Here is a 26,657-nt window from a genome sequence, read left to right as displayed (position 1 = left end):
GGGGGGGGGGCCTCATTTTTATGTTTCCAGTCACTACGGTGACTATCATGTCTCAAGGACTCAATAATTATTTGTCGAATTGAAATTGTGTATGTAGGCATATTGATCTAGGTATATGTTGTTACTGTAACCACAGGTTCAAGGCAAAAAAGTGTGCATCATTTAGTACGCAGTCATCACAAGCAGCTGTAATAATGTCACCTCTGTACTTCAGACTCTCCTGATTTAAAATTTTTATGATTCACAAGAAGTTGAGTGAAAGCTGTTGCTTAATAAGCCCTCTTTATCATCATTTTGATAAAATGGTAATGTAAATAACCCTATAAGGAATATATATAAAATGCTTAGTAAAACATAATTTTCCATTTGAAAAAGCCCATTTGTAGACAGATTCAACATGATAGATATTTATGGAGCATTTTCCATGTCTGAGGCATTATAGATTTTTTTCTTGAAAAAGGCAGAAAGAGACCTAAGCCCCCATCTTCAATGAACTTGTCCATAAGGGTACTAGATAAGAGTTGCATGGATAGTCATAACAGAGGTCAAGTGTGCAAAGCCCTGTAATAAAGGTCCAAGCAAAAGGTTGAAAGAACACAATAGGAGCTGTCTGTGACCGCCAGGGAGTTTGGGGACACCTTCCTACTCGGACATGAGGCCCTTCTCATCTGACTCCTGTTCACCTGTTACACCTCATTTGCTGACCCTCTCCCAATCTCCCCCTTTCCTCAGGCAAACAAAGGAATGGATGTCCTAATGTGCTCAACTATGTGGAGCTCATTGGCCCGTTTCCCCCCTACCTGAAATGACTTGCCTGAGGGGCCTCCTTTCTTCTTGCTTTTCAACACTATCTCAGTGTCCCCTCGGCTGTTAAGCCATCTGACTACCCTCCCTCCCTAGGCAGGTAGTACCTTCCATGACCCTAGAGTACTCGGGCATTTCCGTGTCACAACACAGAAGAAGGTATGTGGGAAACACTGGGGCTGTAGACACAACAGGGCCTGGCATCTGATTGACAGGAGGGTAGGAGAGGGGGAGATGTTGAAGACATCCGGCGCGTGTGGTTAGGAGGGGGAAGTGCTATGAGCAGACATGGAGAGACCACAGATGGGAGAGAGCTCAGCTCCAGGAGTAGTGCCTTTCTTGTTTCCTATTCTAGTTGTATCTCTAAAGTCCCTGAAAGGTGAGAGCACTTATCCACTATCAGCAATGGCTGAGCAGTGGAGCTGGGATTCAAACTCCAGTTTCTCTAGAACCTGTGTTGGTGTCACACAAGTGCTCTCAGACAAGTTTGCTAATAACCTGCCAGCCTCCTCACCACTCAAGCCACATTCCCATGCATGTCCAGTCAGCACTACGTACCTGTTTAGTGACGGTCATTCAGGTGCTTTGAAGTAAGGAGATAACAAGTGACTTTAAATGGTCTATTTTTAAAGCTTTTCATTAATGTGAACTGGTCATTCTTCGGAGTCTATTAAAATTTTACTTTGTTAGAAAGCCAGTGAGAAGGCATTATTAAATAGACCAGAAGCATTATTAAATAGGCAGCTTCTGAGTGCTTGTTCAGTGCGCAGCTCTGTGCACAGTTATGCGTACGCTGTGAGGACGAAGACGGCAAGGAGTTTTAAGTGTGATGGGGGAGACAGCCATGCCCGCAAATATCTGCTGCTGTGAAGCATGATAGGAAAGGCTTGAGTGAGCTTGATACAAGTTTCCACAGCAGCAGAGCCTGGGTGATGGGTCCTGAAGCACGGGTGTGGTGAACACCTCCTCACCCCAGCGAGCAAACATTCAAGCGCCATCTCTTAAAAGGAACAGGAATAATCTGGATGAATAACAAAATGCTGTGAAAGTTGTACTTGTTTTCATTTATGGAGGAGTTTCTCTAACCCGTCCTGGAGGCTTACCAAGTAGAAGCATGTTGAATCTAATAAGATCTACAATGATCTGAATGCGGGTACCTGCGCTATACATATTGTCTTAAAAGCATTGTCTTATTCATTTAAAAAAATTAAAAAAGAAAAGAAAAGCTGGGTGGCTCAGTCGGTTAAGCATCCGACTTCGGCTCAGGTCATGATCTCCCAGTTCGTGGGTTCGAGCCCTACGTCGGGCTCTGTGCTGCCGGCTAGCTCAGAGCCTGGAGCCTGCTTCAGATTCTGTGTCTCTCTTTCCTTCTGCCCCTCCCCTGCTCTCACTCTGTCAATCTCTCTTTCTCAAAAATAAATAAATACTAAAATAATTAAAAAATAAAATAAGAGCATTGCCTTATTTAATTTCTTTTAAAAATAAATTCACCTTTTTTCATATCCTAGGAAAGGAATGGCTTTTCCAACAGCCTACCAATTATTACCCCAGTTGAAGAAATAAATGACAAAATGAGTTCTGCCTCTTAATTCCTTTTGTGTTAGCACACCAATCGTTAATGACAGTGGAAAGTTAAAAACACAAAGGCATCTTATGACCATGCTCTGTATTTTCCTTCTTTTACTTTTGGGTTTACTTTATCCATATACCAATCAAAATTGTGTTGTAGGCAGGAGTAAGATAATAACTTTCCCAGCCTTTGTACTTTCTTATGTTCTATCAAACAATGGCTAGGTTGTGAGTTTTGGTCATCTTATCCTGAATGGCAAAATTAACTACTCCTGAGATAAAATTGGTGGGTTTAATGGAATGATTAAAGATCGTGCAGAGCTGTATTTTTTTGCAGAAAATATATCCACCACTGAAGAATATATAAAAATGATGTTTACTTAGTATGCTTGTGATAATTCTAAAAAAGCTTCATAACTACGAATAAAAAGAATTATAAAGTAAATGTGTTAAAGATGGAAATAATTAACGCTCATTTGAACACCAAAATAGAAGGCTCACTCACAGGTCATATTAGTAATTTCAGAGGTTTAAAATGAGATATTTGTAGACCAGACCTTTAAATAGCACTAATTTTAAGTAAAATCTCCCAAATTTATTTTCCTTTTCAAAAAGGCATACTCTAATTCATTAGAATAGAAAAGATGGTAGAATGTGTAGGATGCTGGCAAAGGCTCTCTGCCTCACAAAAGAAATTCCTCTTTTTTTTTTTTCCAAGTAAGCTCTGCACCCAACATGAGGCTCGAACCCAGAACCTTGAGATCAAGAGTCACAGGCTCCACCAACTGAGCCAGCCAGGCACCCCCCCTTAAAACCACTCTTGAGTTGACTGTTGTATGTTACATTTTTAAAAGAACGTGAGCTATTTGAATTAAAGTAGTGTCTTTCATTTAAGCAACAGTTACTAGCACTGAGCCGAGCTGAGCTGAGCTGCAAGCCGCGGTAGGCCCTGGGGACATGGTGATGAAGAAAACCCGCAGCCATCCTCAGTACTGAACCGCTTCATGGGGCGGATGGACAGTAAAACCAGCAGTCACGGTGGGGTGCGAGGAGAGTTTAACACGGACGTGTCCAGGGTACCAGGCAGCAACGTGATCAGATGGTCTTGGAGAACATGTTCCTTCAATGTAGAACAGATGTTATTGGAGAGGGTGGGACAAGAGACAGGGACACAGAACCATTAGAAGTTGGCATCACTGGAACGTGGCAAGAACCTAAAGAAAGGCTGCCCACCACTGGTGGCGGTTGGGGGGGTAGACTAGAGAGAACAGCTGGACAGATACTTGGGAGGCAGAATGGCAGGTGTAATAATCAGGTTGGGGCAGGCAGAGAGCAGCAGTGAAGAGTCCAAGAAATCCTTCCAACTAGAGTGCTTTAAGACTTGATACCTGAGTAGGTAGGATTGCCGTTTTCTCCAGAGAGCAAAGCAGAAGGAGAAACTGGTCTTATTTAGGAGGTAGCTGCTGAGTAAAGTTTCGGTCATGTTGAGATTGCCTCTGGAGCACCATTTCTGTGGTAGATCTCTCTGTAACGCTTAGGAGAGAGACTGAAATGTAGAGATTTAGGAATCTTTTCCTTACAAGTCGTGGTGGAAGCCGTAAGAGCCAAGGAGGACTTAGGCTGGTGAGAAGAAGTCAGAATCTTGGTAAACATTTCTGTGACAGGTAAAGGAAGAACTCTGAAAAAGAAACTAAAAGGAAAATATAACCAGAAACATAGCAAAATAAATATTGTTACTACATGGAAAAATAAACTCAGAACAGCCAAATAAAGTATTACCCTTAGACCTTGAACTTTTTGCTTTCAGTAAAATATGTTTTTATTATAGGATATTTTAGGTCACTTATACGTGATTTCTGGATGAGAAGGGCCAGTCTCTGCATTAACACGTTGTCTGTTCTGCAAGTATTAATTCACATTTTCAATCTGCCTATCCAGCTCTGACCAGATATCCTGGCTCATTAAACCAGTGACTTACAGTCTTGAAAGGTAAAACAGAGAAGAGGTTAAAACTGAGTTCTGGGGCACCTGAGTGGCTTTGTTGGTTGAGTGTCCAACTTCAGCTCAGGTCATGATCCTGCGGTTCGTGAGTTTGGGCCCCACGTCAGGTCTGCCACTGTCAGCGTAGAGCCCACCTTAGATCCTCTGTCCTCCTCTCTTAATCCCTTCCCTACTTGTGCTCTCTCTCAAAAATAAATGGACATTAAAAAAACAAAAACCTGTGAGCTCTGGTATCAGATTCCCAAGATTCAAATCCTCCTCTCTCACATACCCACTCTGGGTGAAGTGGAGTTGGTTACTGCAAAGTGTACTATAAAGCTCTTAGAACAAAGTGTGGTGCGTGGAAAGTGCTATATGCTTTGGCAAATATTGTTTTTATCAAAGATATGCACTATGTAATTGCATGGGGAAGAAAAAACAAATCTAGTCTGTCTCATTTACACATAATGACAAAAGACCATTAATTCAGCCCAGACAATTCAGTGGGGCAGAGACTAACATTGATTACGTGTTTAACTGAATTGACAAAATCAAATGGATCAAACAAATTATAAAATACTACATTGTTCTGTTTGTAGTTTTATAATTAAAATGTTAGGAAAATCAAGATCACAATTGGCATCCAATTACCAGAAAACTCTTCATTCTTTTTCTTTGAAACATAGCAAACAGAATCTATTTTTAACTTTATATTATTTCTATTTCCTAGCCAAAACAGAAAAACCTTGCATTTCATAACTCTAAAATTAAATATTTTATGGAGCACCCGTCATTTCTCAGGCACATGCCATGTGTACTTTTAGTTTCCCACGTGTAGGAACGGTGTTTCCATTTTACAGATGGGAAAATGGTGTTTCAGAAAGCTGACCGCTCTAGTTTGAGATCTGATTGCAGATCGATGACTGAGCCAGCATCAGACCAGGCTTTCTACCCCATTTCAAAGCCTCTGCTATTTCATGCCACCTTAACACCACCAATAAAGAAGGCAGCCTGGTCCACCCTGAAGACAAGTCAAGAGCTTTGTAATCTCAGCTCCAAGTTTCTGTTTCCTCATTTTGAAAGCACCTAATTTCCTCCCAGATCTAAAATTGGGTGAACTTTTATGAACTAATGTAATAGAAACCAGAAGACAAGATAGGAATCTTGATTCAGCCTCCCCACCCCCCATCGTATGCAAATACCATTCCTCAAGTGAAACAGATTGTCACAGCAAATATGTTGAGCCTTGGGTGTAATGAAGCTCATTTGTCAGCGTCTGGGGCCCCGTAACTTTATAAAAGTTAAACAGGGACACATTTCAGAAATGCACTTCTGAACTGAAAAAAAATTGCGCTTCCTGTTGCAAAAGGTGTTCCTTTTCAGTTGCTTGAGAAAATAGCAGAGAGTAGCTGATGTGAGAACATGGGTGTTTTGTTTGACCCAGACATTTTTCAGACTGCACATTCCTCTTCTGTGTATTGCTCACACGTCATTTTAATATGAAAGGGCACCTGTCTTTTGTCTCTGTACACGTTTACCTTTCAGCATTTCAGATGGGAAGATGGGAGGTACCTGAAAAAGTTATTTTTGTTTCGTGGGTTTTGGGAATCCATTCAAGACCTGGTGTTTTCTTTAGACTTTATTATGCTTCTGCTGGGTAAATGTCATGGAAATGCATTTAGCAACTCTTAATCCTTTTCTTTAACCAAAATTGAAAGAGACGGGGGTTCTCATAATAAATCAGTTTGTTGACTGTTTCAAAAAGAAAACCCTGATGTGAGTTTTCATTTTCTCAGGACACTTAATTAGACTTCTGTTTAAATAATGCCTGTGACTACACACACACACACACACGCGCACACACGCACGCACGCACACAGAAGCAATTAGGCATATAAAATTGTACTTAACTTGAACCCCGAAAGTGGAGTTAAAAAGAGTTTCAAAACAAAACAAAACTTAACAAACCCCCTTCTTTGTTCTTTTTCTGCTCTCTTTTTAATCTTTATAGGAGTGTTTCACTTTAAAAAATAGAAGCTCTTGCTATTAGTTTTGGTTAACATTTTCCTTTTTCAGAGGTTTTCATAGTTTAGTCCAGGTTTTTTAAGGAACAGAGGAGGATGCATTGCGCTCAAAAATAGCCGCATTCTTTTTTTTCAAATACAAAGTGTGGAAATGGCTTGGATTTGTCCTGGGATACGGAGAACTTAATGCTTCAGAACTGAAGACCTGCAAGTTAGTAAACTCCCCAAGGTATGGCATGGGATTAAGCTACCAGTTAATTACCCAGTTTGTGTCCTTAGGTTTTTCTTAAACATTAGTGGCTTAATGTCTCAACCTAGCAAAGAAAAATCATCTACTATGACTTATTGGTAAAGACATGTATCATGTCATTTTCTATCATTTCGTTATTTCATGGGATTAGGAGAAGCAAAAATCACGGGTGGTCTGATGGTCAAGTCAAAACTTCCAGATATTTTTCCTGAAAAATAGTAACTACTCTTTCAAAGATTTGCCACTAGGAATTGGAAGTGTACTTATGAGTTAGACAAATGAAGGAAGAAGGTGGGCATGCTGTTTTTATTTTTAGCGTATTTTTAGGGAAAACAGTTTTGAATAACCCTTTTGCAGAAATCTAATTTGAATGAGTGTAAGGACAATTCATGATTCCTGAAGAAATTACTGGAAAGCGTGTTTGCTCTCCCCATCTCTCATCCTGATGCACAGCAGCTGTGTGCAGTAGAAACAGAGCCGGGGAGATGGCAGACTCCTCTCGCTGTCCAAGCCAGTGCTTTCCATAGAACGTCATCAGGGGAAGGACACTTCCTATTCTGTGCCTACCAGTAACATCTTATCATTACATTTAGTTAACTGCTTTCTGGCAAGATTTTGAAGGAAAGAAGACAGGATGGAAGATAGGTTCTGTCTGTTCATTATATCCTTTCAGGGCTCATTTCTGCATACCACAGTATATCTTACAAACATATTTATCATTTTTAATAAGCTTTTACTCACATCATGAAGTGTCTGTTACCCTAATTCGCTTATAAGATTGTATCTTTTGTTTTTTAAATTTTTTTAATGTTTCTATTTATTATTGAGACAGAGAAACAGAGCATGAGTGGGGGAGGGGCAGAGAGAGAGGGAGACGCAGAATCCAAAACAGGCTCCAGGCTCTAAGTTGTTAGCACAGAGCCTGATGCAGGGCTTGAACCTATGAACTGCAAGATCATGACCTGAGCCAAAGTCAGACGCTTAACCGATTGAGCTACCCAGGCGCCCCAAGATTGTATCCTTTAAATTTCTTAAAAGCACAGGCATAAAATATAGAGATTAATACTGTGCAATGACCACTAAAATTGTTCTTATTCCACTTCTAGAACTTGACTAGTCCAAAGAGAGCATTAATTGATTTTTTTTAATAATATGCTAGGCACTGGGCAGGTATAATCAAAACCTAGGTGTCTCTCTTGTGCACGCGCACGTGCCAATATATATGAGTTTTATTCTTATAATTTTCTAAGGGTTTAAACATAATTTATTGCCAAGTTGGCTAACATACAGTGTATACACTGTGCTCTTGGCTTCAGGAGTAGATTCCCGTGATTCGTCACTTACATACAACATCCGGTGCTCATCCCAACAAGTGCGCTCCTCAGTGCCTCTCACCCACTGTCCCCTCTCCCCCACGCCATCCCCCATCAACCTTCTGTCTGTTCTTTGTATTTAAGAGTCTCTTATGAACACCTAGGTCTGTCTGGAGTGAAGGGCAGAAGCCAACCCTCTGCCTCATCAGAACAGCCATCTCCTCCTCCCACCCCCTATAGCTCAACCTCTAATTTTTTTTATTTTCCTTTTTATTGTTTTCTTTTTCCTCTCTGTTTTTTTTAAGCATGAAGGGAGAATACTCAAACTCTAATTTTATTAATGAAGCAATAGGGGCAAAGAATATTATGCTTATGTTTTCAAGGATAGTAAAATGAAAGTGTACTGTTTTATAAAAAATTTCCGAGGAAAATGCACTCATTGCTCAGACAATTAAGTTTACTATTTTCTGATACTTTCTCCCTCCCCACTGCCGAGTGGGGAAGGTTTACATTCTTCATTATATGCCTTCATTCATCACCTAGCCCCTAATGACTTACAAACTTCCTTATCATTTTCATTGGTTTTATTCAAGAGTAGAGACATGTCTGCCTCTTGTGTTTTTGAGAGCTATTCCTTGTCTTTCTTTTTCGTATTGAGATATAATTGACATACAATATTGTATCCGTTTCAGGTATACAACATGATTCGATATTTGTGTATATGTTGTGAAATTACCACTACAGTAAGTGTAGTTAACATCTGTCAACATACAGATACAGATGATTTTTTTGTGTGACAGGAACTTTTCATTCATACCTACTCTCTTAGCAGCTTTGAAATCTATAATACAGTGTTGCTAAGCGCAGTCACCCTGCTGTTCCATTACATCCCCATGACGTGTTTTTTTCTATAACTGGAAATTTGTACCTTTTGACTCACTGCACCCGTTTCACCCAGCCTTGTCTTTCATGATCGCTTAATGCGCTGGATTCCACCTCACAGAATACTTCTCAGATTTTGCACAAAGTGTTCCTGCTCCAAGTTTGTGGGCTCACAGAAATCCTCGCTACCAGTCACTGCCTTCCTGTGCCCTGCCCCCTAAAATATCCATGTTAGGAACAATGCCAAACAGCTAAGCTACTTTCTGATCCTTCCCTCATGGTGTCCTCCTTCCCAGACTCAGTAGCTAATAACAGAAACAAATCATGGTTCACAGTGGCCTCATAAGACAACTGTAGTGTAAGGGATTGGAGAGGCGCCTCCACCGTGTAGAATCACTGTTCTTTCAGTTGCCGGGTAAAGTATACAGAGACATTCCTGACCCTACCCCATCCTGACCTCGCTCTCATAGGAAGACCCTCTTCATCTTTTAATGAGCGGGAAAGATCCTAAAGATATTTTTTAAACTCAGATTGGATTGGGTGAGCCTTTTCAGAGAGTCATTCAATCCAGAATGCTCAAAGTATGTGATATGAAATATCATGTGTGTTTATTACTGAGTGTGCTGTTAGAAGTTTAGTTGGGGTCCTTAGTGGAGATTAAGTGATTATTCTATAGCCAAAATACTCCCTCACCCACCCATCCCAAATTAGCAGTGTGTATTATATACCCCAAGTCAATATGTTTCTATAATCAGGAAGCCTACAAAAAGCTCAGGTGCCTCCCTTACATCAAGGGTCAGTAAACTTTGTATAAAGGGCCAGATAGTAAATAGTCTAAGCACTACAGGCCTAGATACTTTATTACATTATTCTCTGTTGCAGTGCTTAATTCTGCCATCACTGGAAGACAGCCATAACCAACATGTAGACAAATGAACATGATTTGTATTCCAATAAAAACTTATTTATGGACACTAAAATTTGAATTTCATGTAATTTTTACACGCAATGAAATAGTCCTCTTGATTTCTTTCAACCACGTACAAGTGTAAAAACCACTGTAAGCTCAACGCTTGCACCAAAAACAGGCCAAACACCGATTTAGCCTGGGAGCCACAGCTTACCACGCTCTGCTATAGATTTTCAAGTGTAAAGGATAGAAATGCCATTATTAAACAGCCAAAACACAAGTAAAAGTAAGACTGTTAGAATGGTGAGGAAGAAATTAGAGAATACGAAGTGCCTACTTTGGAGGTACAAGGAAGTTCGGAGAGCACCTGAGACAAGGAAGCGTCCCCAGGATGGGCCATCCGAACCTGTAACATCCCTCCTGAGGTGAGACCAGAAGTTCTTGAGTCCTCCTTGCCTCTGCTTCCTTCCCAGGCGTGTCCCAGCTCTGGGTCCCCTTCCCCTCACTTTATCTGGAACGGCAAGGGGAGTCATACAGAGGTGACGCTTCTCCATCCACCCTACAGTTGAGAAAGCCCTGGATTCTTTTCTTCCTAGACTTTCCACTCTCTGTGGCTGGTTCCTAATGACACAGGAGAGAGCTAAGAGAGGCCCGTTGGCAACAGAGCCCGCTAGCTGAGCTCAGTGCCCCAAGGATGGATGTGTCCTTGAAGACGTGATTTATATCAAGCTCAGCTTCTTCCCACCCATGCTTGTGATAATAAACGTCCCAAACATCTAGGGTGGCATACAAATCAAAGCATGTTAACAGTTGCCATTGCTACACTATGGAGGAGTTAGGGGGTTTGCTAATTTTTATTATTCTTTTTTTAATTCCTGTTCACCTTTGGTCAATAGACACCTGCAAATGAAGATTTTTGTTTCTGTAGGATAGCCAGAATGCGTCAGAGGGTGAGGTTTGGGGCTAATCCACTCAGTAGGCTTCTACTTGAAAGGAGTTCTTTGAGAATAACCTGGAGCTTTCTGTAGCCCACCATTAGAGCATCAATATTTTTAGATGTAATGGGTCTGTGCAGTTCAGTCACTTCTGAAAGGATCTCCTGATCCTGAAAGGACCCATATGGATAGAATTTATTTCACGGTTGGGTGAGAAATGTTGGGTCCAGTTCAGGCTAGGTTCTCGCACATAGGTGTCCCTTATACTATCATTTACAGGGCCCAGTACTTGTGTGTGTGTGTGTGTGTGTGTGTGTGTGTGTCTGTGTGTGTGTGTGTGGTAGTTTTGGTGATTCATTCAAGCACTTGTTTGATATTTATCCTAGGCTCCGAGGATACTGAAATGGTAGAGGCCTGGTCCTTGACCTCCACATATTCAGAAAATGGTCGAGGAAAAGGCACCCAAATAAAACCTTTATGATATATTGTGATAGATGATGTCATAGAAGTAAGAAATGAATAATTTGGGAATGTCTGAGAAAGTAGAACTAACTTTGAGGATATGACAGAGTTTACACGGGAAAAGAATTCTNCCTTTTTTTTTTTTTTTTTTTTTTTTTTCTGACTTTGGGCAAGTTACTTTCCTACACTGAGCCTCAGTTTTCTCATCTGTAAGGTGGGGTTAACACTACTCACTTTGCACAGGAATCGGCCCAAAACTCCCTTTCCTGTTGTAGGTCCTTTTCACCAAAGACTGTGTGAGGCCAGGAATCCTACCGTTGACTATTGAATGGAAGGAATAGGAGAGATCACTTTTTGTGGGGTTGCCTGGGGACAGGGCTTCCATTCTGAGTGAGAGCCAGGAAAAAAACACACCTGGGTCAACCATTGTCTCTCTCCCCCTGGGAGTTCATTTGGACAATGGATAGTGTATCTTTTCCCAGCAAAGCCTTTGCATATTTTACTGTCCTTACAAGTTGACTGAAGGACCTGGTCAAATTACATACTTCTTCAGACTGCTTTTCACCATGAGTTTCAACACGAGACCCAACTTGATGATTCCTCAGGGCTCACCGTAATTAAATCACTGAAAAGGGTATTTAAACTTTACACTCTGAAGCTATCTAGGATTCCTGTCCAGGAGACAAGCAAAAAGTAGATGGTTTATGAATGACATGTACTTCATACCTCATTTCTGGGGAGTGGTGGAGTGCTTTACCTTTTCATGAAATTCTCTACATTCTCAATGGCTGATAAATGGATGTCATGTGGTGAAACAGCTTTAAGCCATCTAAGTGATGTACGTTTGGGGAGGAGTATGGAGACAAAACATAACTAATTACCCTTGATAATTCTTGGGAGTTCCAGCATTAGAGCCCAGTCAACCCTAGCTAGAGACCTAAAACGCCTCTTTAGTCACTCAGTTGTGATTAGATCCAGCAGTGATCAGTTTGCGCCTTTTGATATTTTGACCGGAAAGTAACTCCCCCGTAATTGAGGGTGCAGGCGTTGACGAACTCTGCCAGGTGTCCCAACGGGGGAGACGAGATTGAAACCCCCCCCACCCGACCGACCCCCCACCCCGCTGGCGGGATGGTAAGGTTTCCGGACAGAAGGGCTACCAGATGGAAAAGCCCCCTGGAAAGCCGCAGTTTCCCCACACGTAGCACTGGCTTGGTTATTATGGAAAAGCGATGGAGCACCAAAGCGTGTGTCCCTTTTTCTTCCAGGAGAGAAACCGTACAAGTGCACCTGGGAAGGCTGCACCTGGAAGTTCGCGCGCTCGGACGAACTGACCAGGCATTACCGCAAACACACGGGAGTGAAGCCATTCAAGTGCGCGGACTGTGACCGCAGCTTTTCCCGGTCGGATCACTTGGCACTGCACCGCCGGAGGCACATGCTGGTGTGAGGAGTGCTACGTGCCCAGCTGGGCGTGAGAGCTGGGTCTCTTAGCGGCACCCAATTCAGCAGGGCTGAATCCCCGTCACAGTGTTCACACAAAAGGGCATCACCATCCCACGATGTCTGAACCCAGAGCAGGAAAAGGAAGGAACTCTCCTCCTTTCGGTCTGAAGGTAACCCCCATCACGACCACACGAGAAACGTCTTCACGCTGGCCTGGGAGACCCGTGACACAAATGCCGAAGAGCCAGGCATTGTTTCCCGTGCTGTGTACTCTGCCATTTCAAGATGTCTGTAGCGTGTACGTTTTCTGAGCTGTCAGACATTTTGTTATCGATACCATAAAGGTCGTCTACCACAAATTGCTGGCTAGAGCAAGACCTTTTAAATTTGGATTCTTCTCCCCATCATCCCACCCCTTACCCTCTTTTTACTGAAATTTTAGTTACTGTCTCAGTAAGATAGAACACACATCCAATCTGTTACCAGCAAGCAGCATGAAAGTAGAGAAGAAGAAGCCTGTTGGAGAGGTTCCATTACCTGAAACTAAAGGGGCACTCAGGCAGCCCTTTGCAATAGCGATGACGGCAACTAGATATCACCCGCAACTTGTCATTCTGCCATGCCCTGAAGAAAACCAACATTGAACCTTTCATTTGTTTGTCGTTGATTGTTTTCGTTTTGTTTTGATTCTGTTTTGTTCATCTGTTCGAGCAGAGGGGCAGCGACATTTCAGTTGGAGCCTAGTCTCGGTGTCTGCCCTGGCATGGACTGGCACAGAGGTGTTCTGTAGTTGAATAGGAAGAGCCTGTCTAAAAAACTACTGCCCCACTTCAAATTGCAGTGTTCTGTCACCTAGGCATCATCTCTTCCTGCCCCTAGTATTTGATTACAAGGAATCAGGGGAAGAAAAAAAAAAAAAACTTTCTTAGACACACTGGCACCAAGGTAAGAGGTGGGGCTGCTCAGGCAAAGTCAGTGAACATGAAAAATCAGACAAAGCAGAGATGGAATAATGCGCCTCTTGAGGAGAAAAGCAATAATGAATAAAAGGACTTGCCTACAATAACTTCACTGAGGACTCACGTTACCAATTTTCATACTTACTAAAGGGATTGTAAAAAACACCCTAGCATTTTAGATGCCTTGGTTACATTCACAGCCCTGAGGTAATCTTTCTGCTGTTTGTTGTCCTGCTTGGTTGAGTCCCACAATTAAAGAGTATGCTCCCCTTTTCTTGTTTGAAAACAGTTATTTGGTGACTAGAAAGGCCAAGGAGGCATAGCAGGGAGTTAACCCGTTGGGTAATGGGTCAGTTCTCCTTGGAACCGAGTCAGTGGAAAGGGAGCGCTCCCCGAGGAAAGCCTGACATGGTGCTAGTTTCCTCACTCGGAGAGCCAAGGCTGAGTGACTCTCCAATAGGTTCTTCTATATAGACTTCATTTTCTAAACCGTATCAGAACCCAGGGGTTCTACACTGGCATCTACGGGGATGTTGAACCCACTCATCCTATGCTGAGGGTGAGAGGAAGGAGATGATCATCCCGTCAGCCCCCTAAAATCATGAGCCTTTCTTGCAACTAGCGAAGTATACAGGAAACAAAGCAATACATCACCAACAAGCATTCTTTTAGAAAAATTATCATATGTGTTTCCCCACTAAGAGCTGGGTTGTTGTGTGTTTTTTCTTCAGCTTTACGTGGCGAAGGGGCTTGGTGAGTTTTTTTGTTATTGTTGTTGTCGTTGTTAAGATTTTTTATAGCTTAGATATAAAAAGTTGCCAGCATAGGCCTTTGCAACATATTTTAACCACAAACACTTGATTTGGGGAATTGCACAAATTAACCTCACGATATTCCTAGCTCATTTTTCAATGTTTGAACATTCTGAAATAATTTCCGGTTGTAGAACTATCCTTTTCAGGATCATCTTCTTGTTCAGAGAAACTTTAATGATGAAGCAAGAACTATAAACATTGAAACAAGGACAATTCATGTCGGATGGTATTAAAAGGAATTGTTTTAAATGTTCAAGCAACAGCATCATGATTTTCAGGTCAAATTCCGTCTTCAAAAATACGTGCTCTGCATTTTCTGCCAGGTCTGAAAAATTCATCAGGCATCTTTCCTTCGAACAAGGGCTGCGATTCTATTGATAAACAGCTTCTTTTGCTACACAATCTTACTACCCACCAAGCACTGGGTTTTTTTTGGTTGTTGTGTTTTTTTCTTTTCTTTTTTTTTTTTTTCTTACCAACTGGAAAGTTTTTTTTTTATCTGTACTGTATACAATTCCTACTTCTCATTGCTTGTGACCATTTTGGAGAGAAACAGGTTTCTTGGCACACGCCAGCATTGGTTACTGGTCAGTGGCAAGGAACACAGAGAGCGGCCAACATGGCCACGACGTGCTCACTGCTGGTCCTGGAACTTGGTTGGCTGTTAGTGGGTGAATCGCCCAGGCGCAGTGTAGACTTGATTTCGCTCTGCTTACTCTGGGGGGGTGGGGGGTGGGGAGTGGTGGGAGAGGGGGCAATCTTTTCTTTGTGGAGAGACATCTTGAGAGTGTTACAAGTAGAAATGGTTTTTAGAATTCATGGAACTGACAGGCAGTGGGAGCTTCCTGAGTGACAGCTTGACTTAAATTTAGCACAGAACTAAATGAGCTGCTCCTCTCTGATCACATCGGAAAGGTTCAGGGAAGCGAGCTTTTTCTCCACCCTCTGAAAGTAGAAACCAGACTGAGATGGAGATGGTAAGTTAAACGATAAACCTGTCAGCATTATGCCATTTCCCCCCTTTCGACATAATCGATCGATACTTCTAAAGGGGGATCCAAGCACAAGCAGTGAGTTGCTGATCTTCCCCCTACCCCGCCCCCCCAGATGAAAACTTACTTGGGGCGCATCCCAGGACATAGCAAATTCTCCCCGGTGAGTTTTCTGCTTGTGTTTCCCCATGGAAAGGAAAGTGATTTGGGAGAGAAGGAATTGCATTTTTAAGGACGAATATCTTCAGGCATGGAAAAGCCGCCTCCATTTCATCTATATGCATTCTAGCCTCTTTTAAAAAGCACAGTAGTAGATGATGAACAACAGTAAAGGGGCAGAATCCAAAGGACTTGTCAGTTCCTTAACTAGAATCATTCTCTGGTTTTCAATTTGGAGCTGTTCAGTTTGCAGTTAGACGCACATGCGTGTTTTGAGAGTTGCTGCACAGGCAGCCTCTGTGGCTGAGAATGGCTTGAGAAGCTATAGTAGACCTGACTATCTCTGCGTTGTAGAGATGGAGTTCAAGGGAGTTAACAGTTTTTGAAAAAGTTACAAGTTACTCTGAGGTCTTGATAGATGCCCTCCCCATATTCTGATCTTGAGTTGTTAGGAGAAAGAGTCACGCTTCCCTATCCACCTCCAGCCCCATCCTGTAATTATGTGTGGACTCTGAGAAGCCTGCTTGATACCTTGTCTTAAGTTGTATTAAGACATTTAGACGAAAATTCCTAATGGCTTTCCCATAAAGAATGTACTACTGCCTGGCATTACTTCGACAAAACACTATAGGACATTTATTAGCAAAAGCAGTTGACAGTAACACAAACTGCATTTAAAAAAAAAAAAGAGCACTTTTTATTCACTTTAAGTGGAAAATAGGAGGGGAAATTGTGAGGGATGGGGAGAAACCTTACAAAATGCTACAGTGTTTACAGATGCCAGTTCTAGGTGATTAGAAAGGCCATTCTCACTCGTTGAAATTTGAACAGCTTATACAAAGATGGTGTTCATTTTTATACAACTTTTTTTAAACTTCCGATTTTGCCATTTCTGTTTTAAACGTAAATCTAATTCTGCACTTTGAAGTCAGTTCATTAGAATGATAACATGTATATGGATAAAGATGCAGTATTCCTTATTCTGTACTTTATTTATTTATACTTACCAAAGCTGCAAATGAATAAATCTGGTGAGGTGAGGCCTTCAAATGTATTCCTACGCCTTTGTTACGTTGTTATGACTGCTAAGAAATGTAGCCATGATGTTGTTAGAAAGGTGTCTTAACATTTATAGCAAGGATTGACAGAAATTAAGCAGTGTTAAGAACACCAGCATAATAATACACTGAGCTATAGTCTTCATGTAAGGGACTGAATGAGAGAGAACTCTCATGAGTCCTTCTGGGCCCAGGAAGCCTTAATACTCATAGTGCATAGTCTCAGATTTTGCTCTGTACTCAACGCCTGTAAATCTAGGAGGTTCAATGTATTCTGTAACTTCATTGACCAAATCTCTTCCTTCAGTTTGTCTGAGGTAGTGCATCTCATGAAGCAAATCTTTCCATCCGATATGCTTTTGTTCAGAAAAGAGGTTTGGTAAGTCACGTCTTCCATATTTCATTTCTACTTGCCCCCACACTGCCTTCCACTTACCTGTATAGGCACCCCCACCACATACACACCTGTATATGCAGCAGCCGGTGGGCTCGCAAATATCAACAGAGAACTTTTTTAAAAGAATGAATTTGTAATAATCCGTGCTGTCTAGAAATGTAAGTTATTTACCTTATTAGGGAATCAGCTTATAATGCTATGTATGACTCTGCCTGCATTTTATAGTCAAGAAGTGTACATAAAAATTAAAAATGCTATATTTTCACAGTTTCATTATAGAGTAATATCTGTTTAGTGACCCATGTCCATTGGTACTTTAAATATGCTGAATACTGTGCAGTTGCAATAGAAATTCAGATTTTCATAAGAAAATGAAATAGGATACTGCATCTTTACAAAAAATAGAGTGAAAATATTTTGCTGTATTCGTAAACATATGTGATAGTGGAAAAGTATTTTCAAACTCACAAATTTTACAGAGGTTGTAAATAGTTTGATGAAGTATGTTGGGAAAAAAGAGCTTCTAGTTTTCATCACAATAAAAAAAAAGAAACTTGTTCAGATATGCCTTGTATATCTTACAATTAGCAATATTGCCATGGGAACCGTGTTCCACTTCGTCAGAGTGCATTCTTTGTGCTCTGACCAAATGGAGTGGTCACTTGTCTCAATTTAGCCAGGATGGTTTAAAACACAGTGAAGTCATTTTAAGTTGCAAACAACTGATTCCAAATTCGAAATGTCTTTTTGCCTGAAAAGGAAAAAACAGCCGCCCAGGATTTTACTTGTGCTAAAGAGAAGCATCTAGCAACTGTTCTCTTTTCTCAATTCTCTTCCTCCCCAGTGAACTAGTTCTTGAAAAACAAACAAAAAACAAAAAGCAAAACAACTGTAAGGTGTTGATTCTTGTTTAATTCCAGAGGGAATGAATACTTTTAAGAGTAGCTACATGTTGACAAGATGAAGTGCTATGGATATGGCTACATGTTCAATGTATCTGTACTGGCAGCAGGAATAAGCTGATGCCCATTTTCAGAAGTGAATTAAAAGCTGAAAGTGCCTGTCAATAGACATTATGACCAATGAGATATTCCTATGCTTTTACATAGCAATAATTCTTCATTAGACCGGGTGTTTCCTCCACACTTGGGAAACACACACACATACACACACACACACACACACACACACACAGAATAAATATATGCACATCATAAGTTGAGAAAGTTCAAACACCCACAATAATTCTTTTGTGATTTTTAAATATACCTAATCTTGTTTACGTTAGTATTTCTTAATTTAATCTTACAGAATGTAAGAATGCAAATCTGAACATTAATGTTATCATCAACATACACTCTGGTATATGGCAATTATAATTTTAAGGTCAAATCTTCACTGATTTGCCCCAAACTTGCAGAGTACTGTGTGTGGCTCAAAAGAAAAGGTGTTGCTCAGTTAACAAAAGTCAAATTATTTAGAGCAAAACACTAGAGATACTTGTTTGTTTTACTTTTTCAACTAATATCAAATGCACAAATTCATCTTTACATTTCTTCATTTTCTTTCTCTTTAGTATTTTCTGTTTATCCTACAAGAACCACTTTAGAATGTATATCGACACAATCATTTCTCTCTAAAAAAGTCTCCTGAACACTGCTGACAGTTAGTAAGACTAGCTTTAACCAAGATTTGCAGTTAGTCTTGGATATTACCCGATTTACATTCAGAACTTGCCTACTTTTTCATGTAATTATTTTACTGCTAGAAGTGGAGTCCTGAATAGAAATATACAATGAGATTACACGAATAGACAAGAGCCCTGGAAATTCTCCAGCCTTACCATCTCTGAGCACAAATCCACCCAAACAAGCTATTGAGGGCTATCAGTAAAATTATATTCTTTCAGAGCCAAACATTTGGTAAGAGCAATTTTAAAAAAATATAACTGTGATTAAACACTTAGACTTTAGACAGTGAAGGCTACCACAGTGGACAGTGGTCTATGTATTTCTCCATAACCAGACCGCAGGCCTAGAAAACCATTCACTAGTTCCTTCTCTAAGTTACAGAAAGAACGAAAAGGAGAAGGAAATGTGCCAGGATAGGGTGTTAAAGAACAAATTAAGTGTCCGAGGAAAGCTGCTGGGTTCTTAAATCTCACTAAAGTCAAGTCTCCTGACTGGGCTGTTTCTTGCAGGTTGTCTCAAAGTACTGAATGAAGTTGAAAGGTCAGACGTTCAGCAAACCATGGATACAATAGCTGTCCTTTACTAAACCCTTACAATCCACCAAGCATTCTACTAGGGAATCTTTGGACACGTTGCCTCTATTCCATAAACAGGTCTACATTTTATAGTTGGGATACTGAGGCACAGAGAGTGGCTGAGTCGTCTGCAAACAGAAATAGTGAACAGCAGAGTGAGAATGTGAAGCTACCTATCTCTGGTCTGAAGCCCATGTTCTTCCCACTGCACCACGCTGCACGTGGCTTTCCTGCAGCCAAGTTTTCATATTTCTGACTCAAGTTGTTTTTATGGCCGGCTGGTCTGTTTTTCCAAGTAAGATATAGCACAGGATATGACAATGGTCCTAATACCTGAAATCAGCCCTCTCCTGGGAAGTCCTGCATGAAGGGTCATTATAAACAAACAGCAACAATCAGATGTCTCCCTGAATTTGTCACTTTCCTCCGAAAGGTTTGGCCTCGAGATCCCAAATCATTAAAACTCTCCCCTGCTTGGTAGCATTTTAGCCAGAGTGGGTTTTCTTAATTCTGTGTATTTCTTCGTAGATATAATAAACGTCTTTCCTCCTGTAGACTTTCTAGAATCTGCTTAAATTGCATTTGAAATGCTCACCTCCATAGAACTAGTGAGTATCAGCCCACTCTTGACAGTTGTTAACGGGGCGGCAATCACAAACATTCAGACGATGAGCAAGGAGAGAGAACGGATCGTTCCTTCTCAGATTTCTCACCTGGCAGTACCACCTTGGCACGTTTTAAATAGTCTTATGAATAATTTGTTTATAGTGTTGTTAGTTTAATTGAGTTTTATGTAAGAAGCTGTCCAACCTCAGAGAAATCAACTCCTCACCCCTTTTCTGTGGAGAACAAGGTCTCTGACAGTATTGATCCATGGAACTACTAATGGGCTTAGAAAACATTAAGAGAATGTCATTTCTCATGGTGTTTCTTTTTTCTGAAGATGAATCGCCTGAATTATGATCTTTCTCCCCGTTACTTGGCTGAGGGAAGAGATACAACCTGTATAGACAAATCCCCTTCCCTGCTGAAAGCACGTGGTTCAGTGTGCACAAGCCACTCGGGAAGGGGTTCTCTTCTCCGTTAACTGGGTTTCACAAGCAGCAATTTCTCAACAACAAACCACAACTTTAAGTGAGTTGACAAGAGATGAATAGTGGAAATAGTCACATCAGTACTTTTTTCTTTCTTTCTGGGTTTCATCTCTAGAAATGTTAAATGGTTGAAACAACAGAGTCTGCCCTTTTGCAAACAAAAACCGGCGACTGTGAATTATCTCCTGCTTTTAGCAAAGCAGGCCTACTGAGACTCTCACAGAGATTCATTTTTGGTGAAAAATGAGGGTGCACAGGAGGGTAGAATATGGGTCACATTCTAGTAAAAGTGCTCAGGTAACCAAAAAGTGAGACATTTTAGGGACATGCCGACACCTTCCCTTTGCTAATTTCGTGCTCCAAAGAGACAGCATAAAACATTATAAAAAATGCTTTCGCCCTACTTGTGTTTCTAGTTTTCCCATGGCAGAGTTTTTTAATTACACCCAGACTGCAGTATGCATTTCGTTCCCCAGGCTTCATCACGTTGGATGGGTATCATTGAACTGGGGCACTGGTGCCTATATTCAAGGCTCTTTCCTATCAACTTGTCTGTTCACACTTTGTTGTGTTTAAAAATTCATTTTAAACAATCACCATTCCCTCCCCCACCCACCCACAGAATGGTGGTTGTATTGTTTTGTCCGTGTCTGTGTGGGACACATTGCATCCCATGGCAAACCAACTCTCTGTGGATGTGAGATAACTACTTACAAAACCAGCTTGAAAACATCGTCTTACACATTATGTCATCCTGCATCATAATGCAATTATGTGTATCATAACATGCTCATTTTAAAAAAGAGAAACCAGCAAATTCATGTTTGTCCATTGAAGAATGTACTCAGAACTTTCTGTGTTGTGAAACGATGAGAACAGACCACCTTTAAGATACCCACCTGCCACTTAAAATGACTTAGTTATAATTAGTAGTAGTCTAGACGTTCCTCTTGGTGTGTGGGGGTCAGTTCAAACGTCATATTCTTTTAAATAAATCTCTCACTTGTATTTGAAAAATATATGGGAATAAAGAAAAATATCATCTTTCGCCAAATCAAGCAGGCATCTTTTTCCTTTTCCTTGACACTTAGCTCATTATACATGATGACTGGATCACAGGATCCATCTGTGTAAAAATACAAAAACATCCTTTGGTTTACAAAACAGTTATTCTAGGCTTGAAGCCTCTGAACAGCAAATTGAATAGATGTGCTGCGGCTGATTCACTTTACAGATGTAATTTTACAAAAAACCCTCGGGTCTCTGACCCCAGGGAGTTACAATGCCCAGAGGAGGTCCTACGCATCAAAGGATGAAACCCCCCAATGATGCTGGCAAGCAAATGTGTTAATTTCTTAAATCTTCATTTGGTTTTCTGTTCAGAGTTTTAATTGCAAATGAATTTCTTTCTCCAGCTTATCTAAAGATCTAATTTCCCAATAGTTTCCTCTGCATTTATATACTCTGTAGTGTTTAGGCAACCCCTGTTATAAGTTTATTAATATTATGTAAGTGTTGTTCTTGTATTTATGTATAGTGTATGTATTGTAAATATACTCAGAGCTTTTTTCCTTTTACTGTAAAATGGTGATTTTTTTTTTTTTTGCCCTATGATAATGTAAAGGGAGACCCTCCTAATGAGCTTCTCTCAGAGGATGATTATTCCAGTCTATTCTCAGAGATTTAAATGAACAAGTGTTATCGTTTTTAATGGTGTCTCAGACATATTCTGTTGGTGCATTGCTTTTCTGTATTCAACTTTCCTATGAATTGAGCTGTGAACCGAAATAGAGTTTAAACCTTTAACTGTATGCATTTGTATAATTATCTGAATGAAGGCATGAAGGTTAAATAAAGCATTTTGTATGGAACAAAACTCCCTAATTATTACTAAGGCTGACTCAGACACTTTGGAAATCATAGTTATTAACCATTCTAATTAAACCTTTGTTATGAAAAGTTTTACCACTTGTGTATAGTGATTTGAAACACAGAACAAGATACACTTGATACTGAAAAATGAACAGGGTATTTTTTCATAACAACCAGCACCCAGAGAAGGATTCCTAACAATATTTTACTGAATTATAAAACTGAAGAGTGGTCCAGGAATATGAAGTGATATGGAAAAAATATATCTTTCAGAGCCTAAAATGGAATCTATAATTGAGTGAATTATTTTTGCAGGGTTTGTGTATCATTTAAGTATAGAGTGATCCACCTAGCGCATGCCAAAGCAAGTTTATTTCTGTATATTTTTAAGAAAACTGCACTTGAAGCTTTCGGAAATAAGACCGTTAATGAGGGGAATGTCTTTTGAATAATTGCTAAAATATGCACTTGAAAAATCTGTTTAAGTATCCTCCAGCATAGTGTCCTTCAATTGAAGATCTACTAGGTAAATCCATTCTGCGATGAGAATGGTTGTGAGTACTACTGACAATTATACCGAATGGTGATAGACGACATGTGATCATTCAAATAGTTGTTGAGTACTTTGTAGATGCCAGACAGTAGTATAAGCATTACATCTATTCCTTTTAATTCATTACAAACATTCTGAGTTAGGTTCTGTTATTATCCTAATATTTACAGGTAAAAAAGTGAAGCGCTGAGTTTAAGCGATTTTCTCAGTCTGGTCCAGAACTGCTCTCCGTAGCCACTAGAGGGTTATGGGTTAAGGGGCTGGAGAAAGGATGGAGGGTGAGGAGTGGGGGCTGAGGTGGGAGAGACAGATAAGAGCAGTGAATATCATAAAAACATTCAACAAATACCTTTGATTATATTTGGTCACACAGCTATAAACCCAACGAAATACTGCCCTTCACCTCATACTCAGCAAACCATAGTGTAGCTGAATCCCTCGTAAAAATCAGAGACTGAAATAGTATGGGGTTTGCTTTATTACGGACAGAAATCCATTTCCAGACGAACGTGGAGCTCTGCAAAATGGCTCTGTTTCACTCAAAGACACTGTGCGGAGAGCCACGGGAGTGTGCATTCCGGCCCATCCCCATCCAATCCTGCTTCTTCCTCAGCCCGGAGGAGGCTCAGCGCACTGGTGCTCCGACTTTCCCAAACCTGGCTGTTTCAAGCGCTATGAAGGGGAACCCTCCCAGGGCAGTGGGGGGAGGAGAAACGGGGAGGGGGGGGGAGGAGGGAGTGATTTTCTCTCCCAGTCAGAGCTTTCTTGGTATTTATATCGTGATCGCAACCCCCAATTTACAAAGGAAATCAGTCACTAAAAGATAGTGAGGTATTCTTTTTTAAACTGAGGCAATAAACTATAAGTCCATTTTTACTAAATTATTTGTGAAGATTTTAGCCATGTGGTGTTAGAAATACTCCATTAGGGCAGGGGCCAATCAATTAGGGAAGTCTATCTTGCTCTACACTGTGGTGAAGCATGGTAGCAAATGTAAGGCTGAACTTTATTCATTCAATTACTTCATTTTGAATCTGACTTTGTAACAAAATGGTAAGTAGGAAGTTAATTTTATAGGTCTCTGGCCTGATTTTCTGAGAGTCCTCATTAGGACATGCAAACAGCCAACCCAGCCCTTCAGCGATGTTTTTTGTTTGTTTTTCAGTGCATCCCAGGAGGCTTTATCATAACAGTAGACCATTGGGACAAATCTCAAGGAATAGATCACATGCTATTGTTTTACTCTCAAGGTAACTTATTTGTTAATATTTCTTCTGCGGAGTGATTCCTGGATACTGCAGCAATAAGTAGAATTATATGAGGGCTAAATAATTCTGTACCCTCCTCAATCCTCTCCTTTACTCTGAGTGTTTCATCACAGCTAAGATTTCTAATCTAAATCCTGTTGGTTTAGCTGTTTCTTACCCTGTCCAGTATAATGACTAGAAAACAACAGCATGAAACAGTTAAAAGTACAAAAATGGCAATGTGCTTAGGATTAGAATACCCTGGGGCTTTATCAAAGAAGAAAACATATTTCAGTGCTAGAACAAAATCATGCTCGCTACAAAATTATTTTAGTCCCAGATGGCCATTGATGGTTTTCATACCATATAGTACATTGTCTTCCCACCAAAGTTGCATGGTTTCCTTCAACACAATGAGTTCCTTGTACTTTGTCTGAGTGCTGTCTGGATTTAATATATTTCTCTCCCAGCAGTGTAATAAGTATAATTTACATCACTTCCTGTTTAGTCTAAATTCACCAATGAACGCCTACACAGCTCATACATTTGAGTGATTATCTATCTCTGAAACAAATTATATTTTCCTTGTACAGGAACAACTTTTACACAATCTAAATTTGTGTTTGTGTGTGTGTGTGAGAGAGAGAGAGAGAAACTTAGCTTTATGAGGCCATGATGACATCAGCAACATTAGACTTTGCTACAGTTTATGTGAATCTATTGTAATCGGTTAGCCTGGAGAGGTATGCAAGGCACTGCAAGTTTGTGTCATTGGCTACTGTGATTTCCGGTCCGTAAGAGCTTTCAGACTGTACCAAAGATTCAGGTCAGTTCCAGCATCTCAAGAGTGGCCTTGTTGCGGCTCCAGATTCCTCTGAATTCTTAAAGCTTGATCGTAAACCAAGTTGTGCGGTAGATGCGGTCATGAGGGTTAACATTGCTGATCATCCTCAGGGCCCTTTAAGCTGACATTAGTGTGGCCAGTACATTCTGTTGCAGAACTAGGGTCTATGGACCTACTTCACCTTTCATTGCTGGTTTGGAGCCATTTGATTTGTAATATGTTTAGCAGGGATTCACACGGTCTCTTAGGCCTTGATGTTGATTCTTTTGTAATCTATCCAACGTTATTATGTATCTTAAGTAAGCCTGTAAGTTATAGGGGGGAACATTTAGGAAATTTCATCAAGTTATTTGTTCAGCCACTCAGGCATGACAAGTCAATGTTATCATGTTTACTAGCAACAATTTTTACATACATAAAATAAGGAAAAACACATGTGAGTTATTAGGCTGTGTAGATATTACTAATTGGTATAAGACATAAAAAGTATACCTAAGTCATAATCTCTAACCAAAAGTAAGTTACATCCTACGAGGGTAGGTAAACACAATTTCTATAGTAGAAAACATAAATGGATTAGCACCACTGGAACTGGCTAAGGTGTCATGGAGGCCTAAAGGTAGAGAGAATAGCCTCTGTTACACAGGCAGTGACCTGAGCCTCCATGTTCCCTGAGATCCATATTGCATATAGATAGATGCTCAGATTCCTAATTCTATACCAAAGCCCTCCCCAAGATTTCTGTGAACTTTGAGGATATATGCAGCACTGGGGGAAAGGAGGCAGGGCTGCTTACATAGTCACAATCAACTCTCTCTTTTAGTTTAGGGATCATGTTAAGGTCTGATGTATTTTCTGTCCTGTCAGCCTCTTCTTTGATTTACTACACAAATGCACACATACACACACACACACAAGTATGTTATTGTATGTTTATTGTTTGCAAAGGGAAGCTTTGTGCCAATTAAATTCATTTAGTGTGTCAAGATGAACATTTTTAAAAACAAGGATAAAATGGAATGGCATGATATAGGATAGGATGGAATGGAATGGCAGAGAAGGGAAGAGAAGAAAGAGCAGAGAAGAGTGGCTTTTATTTCAGTTATGTACACATGGGCATGCGTGTGAGGAGGCACAATGTAAAAGGTTAAAATTGGAAAAGCCTCTGGTTGGCTAGCCTCTCTCTCTCTCTCTCTCTCTCTCTCTCTCTCCTTTTCTCCTCCCCAACATCTCTCCCAGAGCAAATCCGAGTGTGTTCATTTCTCACACTGAGCAGTTTATCCATTGTAACGATTAATTTTATATGTCAAATTAGCTGGCCATGGTGCTCAGATATTTAGTCAAAAATTATTCAGGATGTTTCTGTGAAGGTAATTTTTTGGATAAATGTAACATTGAAATAGTGGATGTTGAGGAAAGCAAATTACCCTTCATAATGTAGATGGTCCTCTTTCAGTCAATTGAAGGCCTTAAGAAAACAGACTGACTGCCCCCAAGAAAGAAGGAATTCTTCTAGTAGATACCTTTGGATTTGAACTGCAACCTTTCCCTGAGTCACTGAGTCTGTAGCCTGCCAGCCCACCTGATGTTAGACTTACCACACCTCTACAGTCATGTGAGCCAGTTCCTTAAAATAAATCTCTGTGTCTCCAGATAGAGGCACAGAGGATAGAGATAGAGGTAGAGATACACACACACTCTCTCTCTGTTGGTTTTGTTTCTCAGGAGAACCCTGACTTCCTTCTATTTGACTGCTCAGGCTAGATTTCATCTCCCTGACCTCAGAGTTTTACCTTCCTCCCTACAGGACCAATCAAAATATTTTG

General features: G+C 40.6%; 1 protein-coding gene across 3 annotated transcripts in view; it reads left to right on the top strand.

The window, feature by feature from the left end:
* The window catches only part of KLF12 (KLF transcription factor 12), a 426,216-nt gene extending 412,717 nt beyond the window's left edge, over nt 1-13,499 (top strand). For all 3 annotated transcript variants that reach the window (XM_077761828.1, XM_077761905.1, XM_077761769.1), the window contains one exon: nt 12,398-13,499. In XM_077761828.1, coding sequence (XP_077617954.1) covers nt 12,398-12,579 — 182 coding nt within the window. In that variant the 3' untranslated portion in view covers nt 12,580-13,499. The remainder of the gene's footprint in view (nt 1-12,397) is intronic.
* The last annotated feature ends 13,158 nt before the right edge of the window (nt 13,500-26,657 follow it).

Source organism: Crocuta crocuta, unplaced genomic scaffold, assembly GCF_008692635.1.
Source record: "Crocuta crocuta isolate KB4526 unplaced genomic scaffold, BGI_CrCroc_1.0 scaffold60, whole genome shotgun sequence".
Lineage (NCBI taxonomy): Eukaryota > Metazoa > Chordata > Mammalia > Carnivora > Hyaenidae > Crocuta > Crocuta crocuta.
Note: the sequence above shows the minus strand (reverse complement) of the source record. Positions and strands in the feature narration are given on the sequence as shown.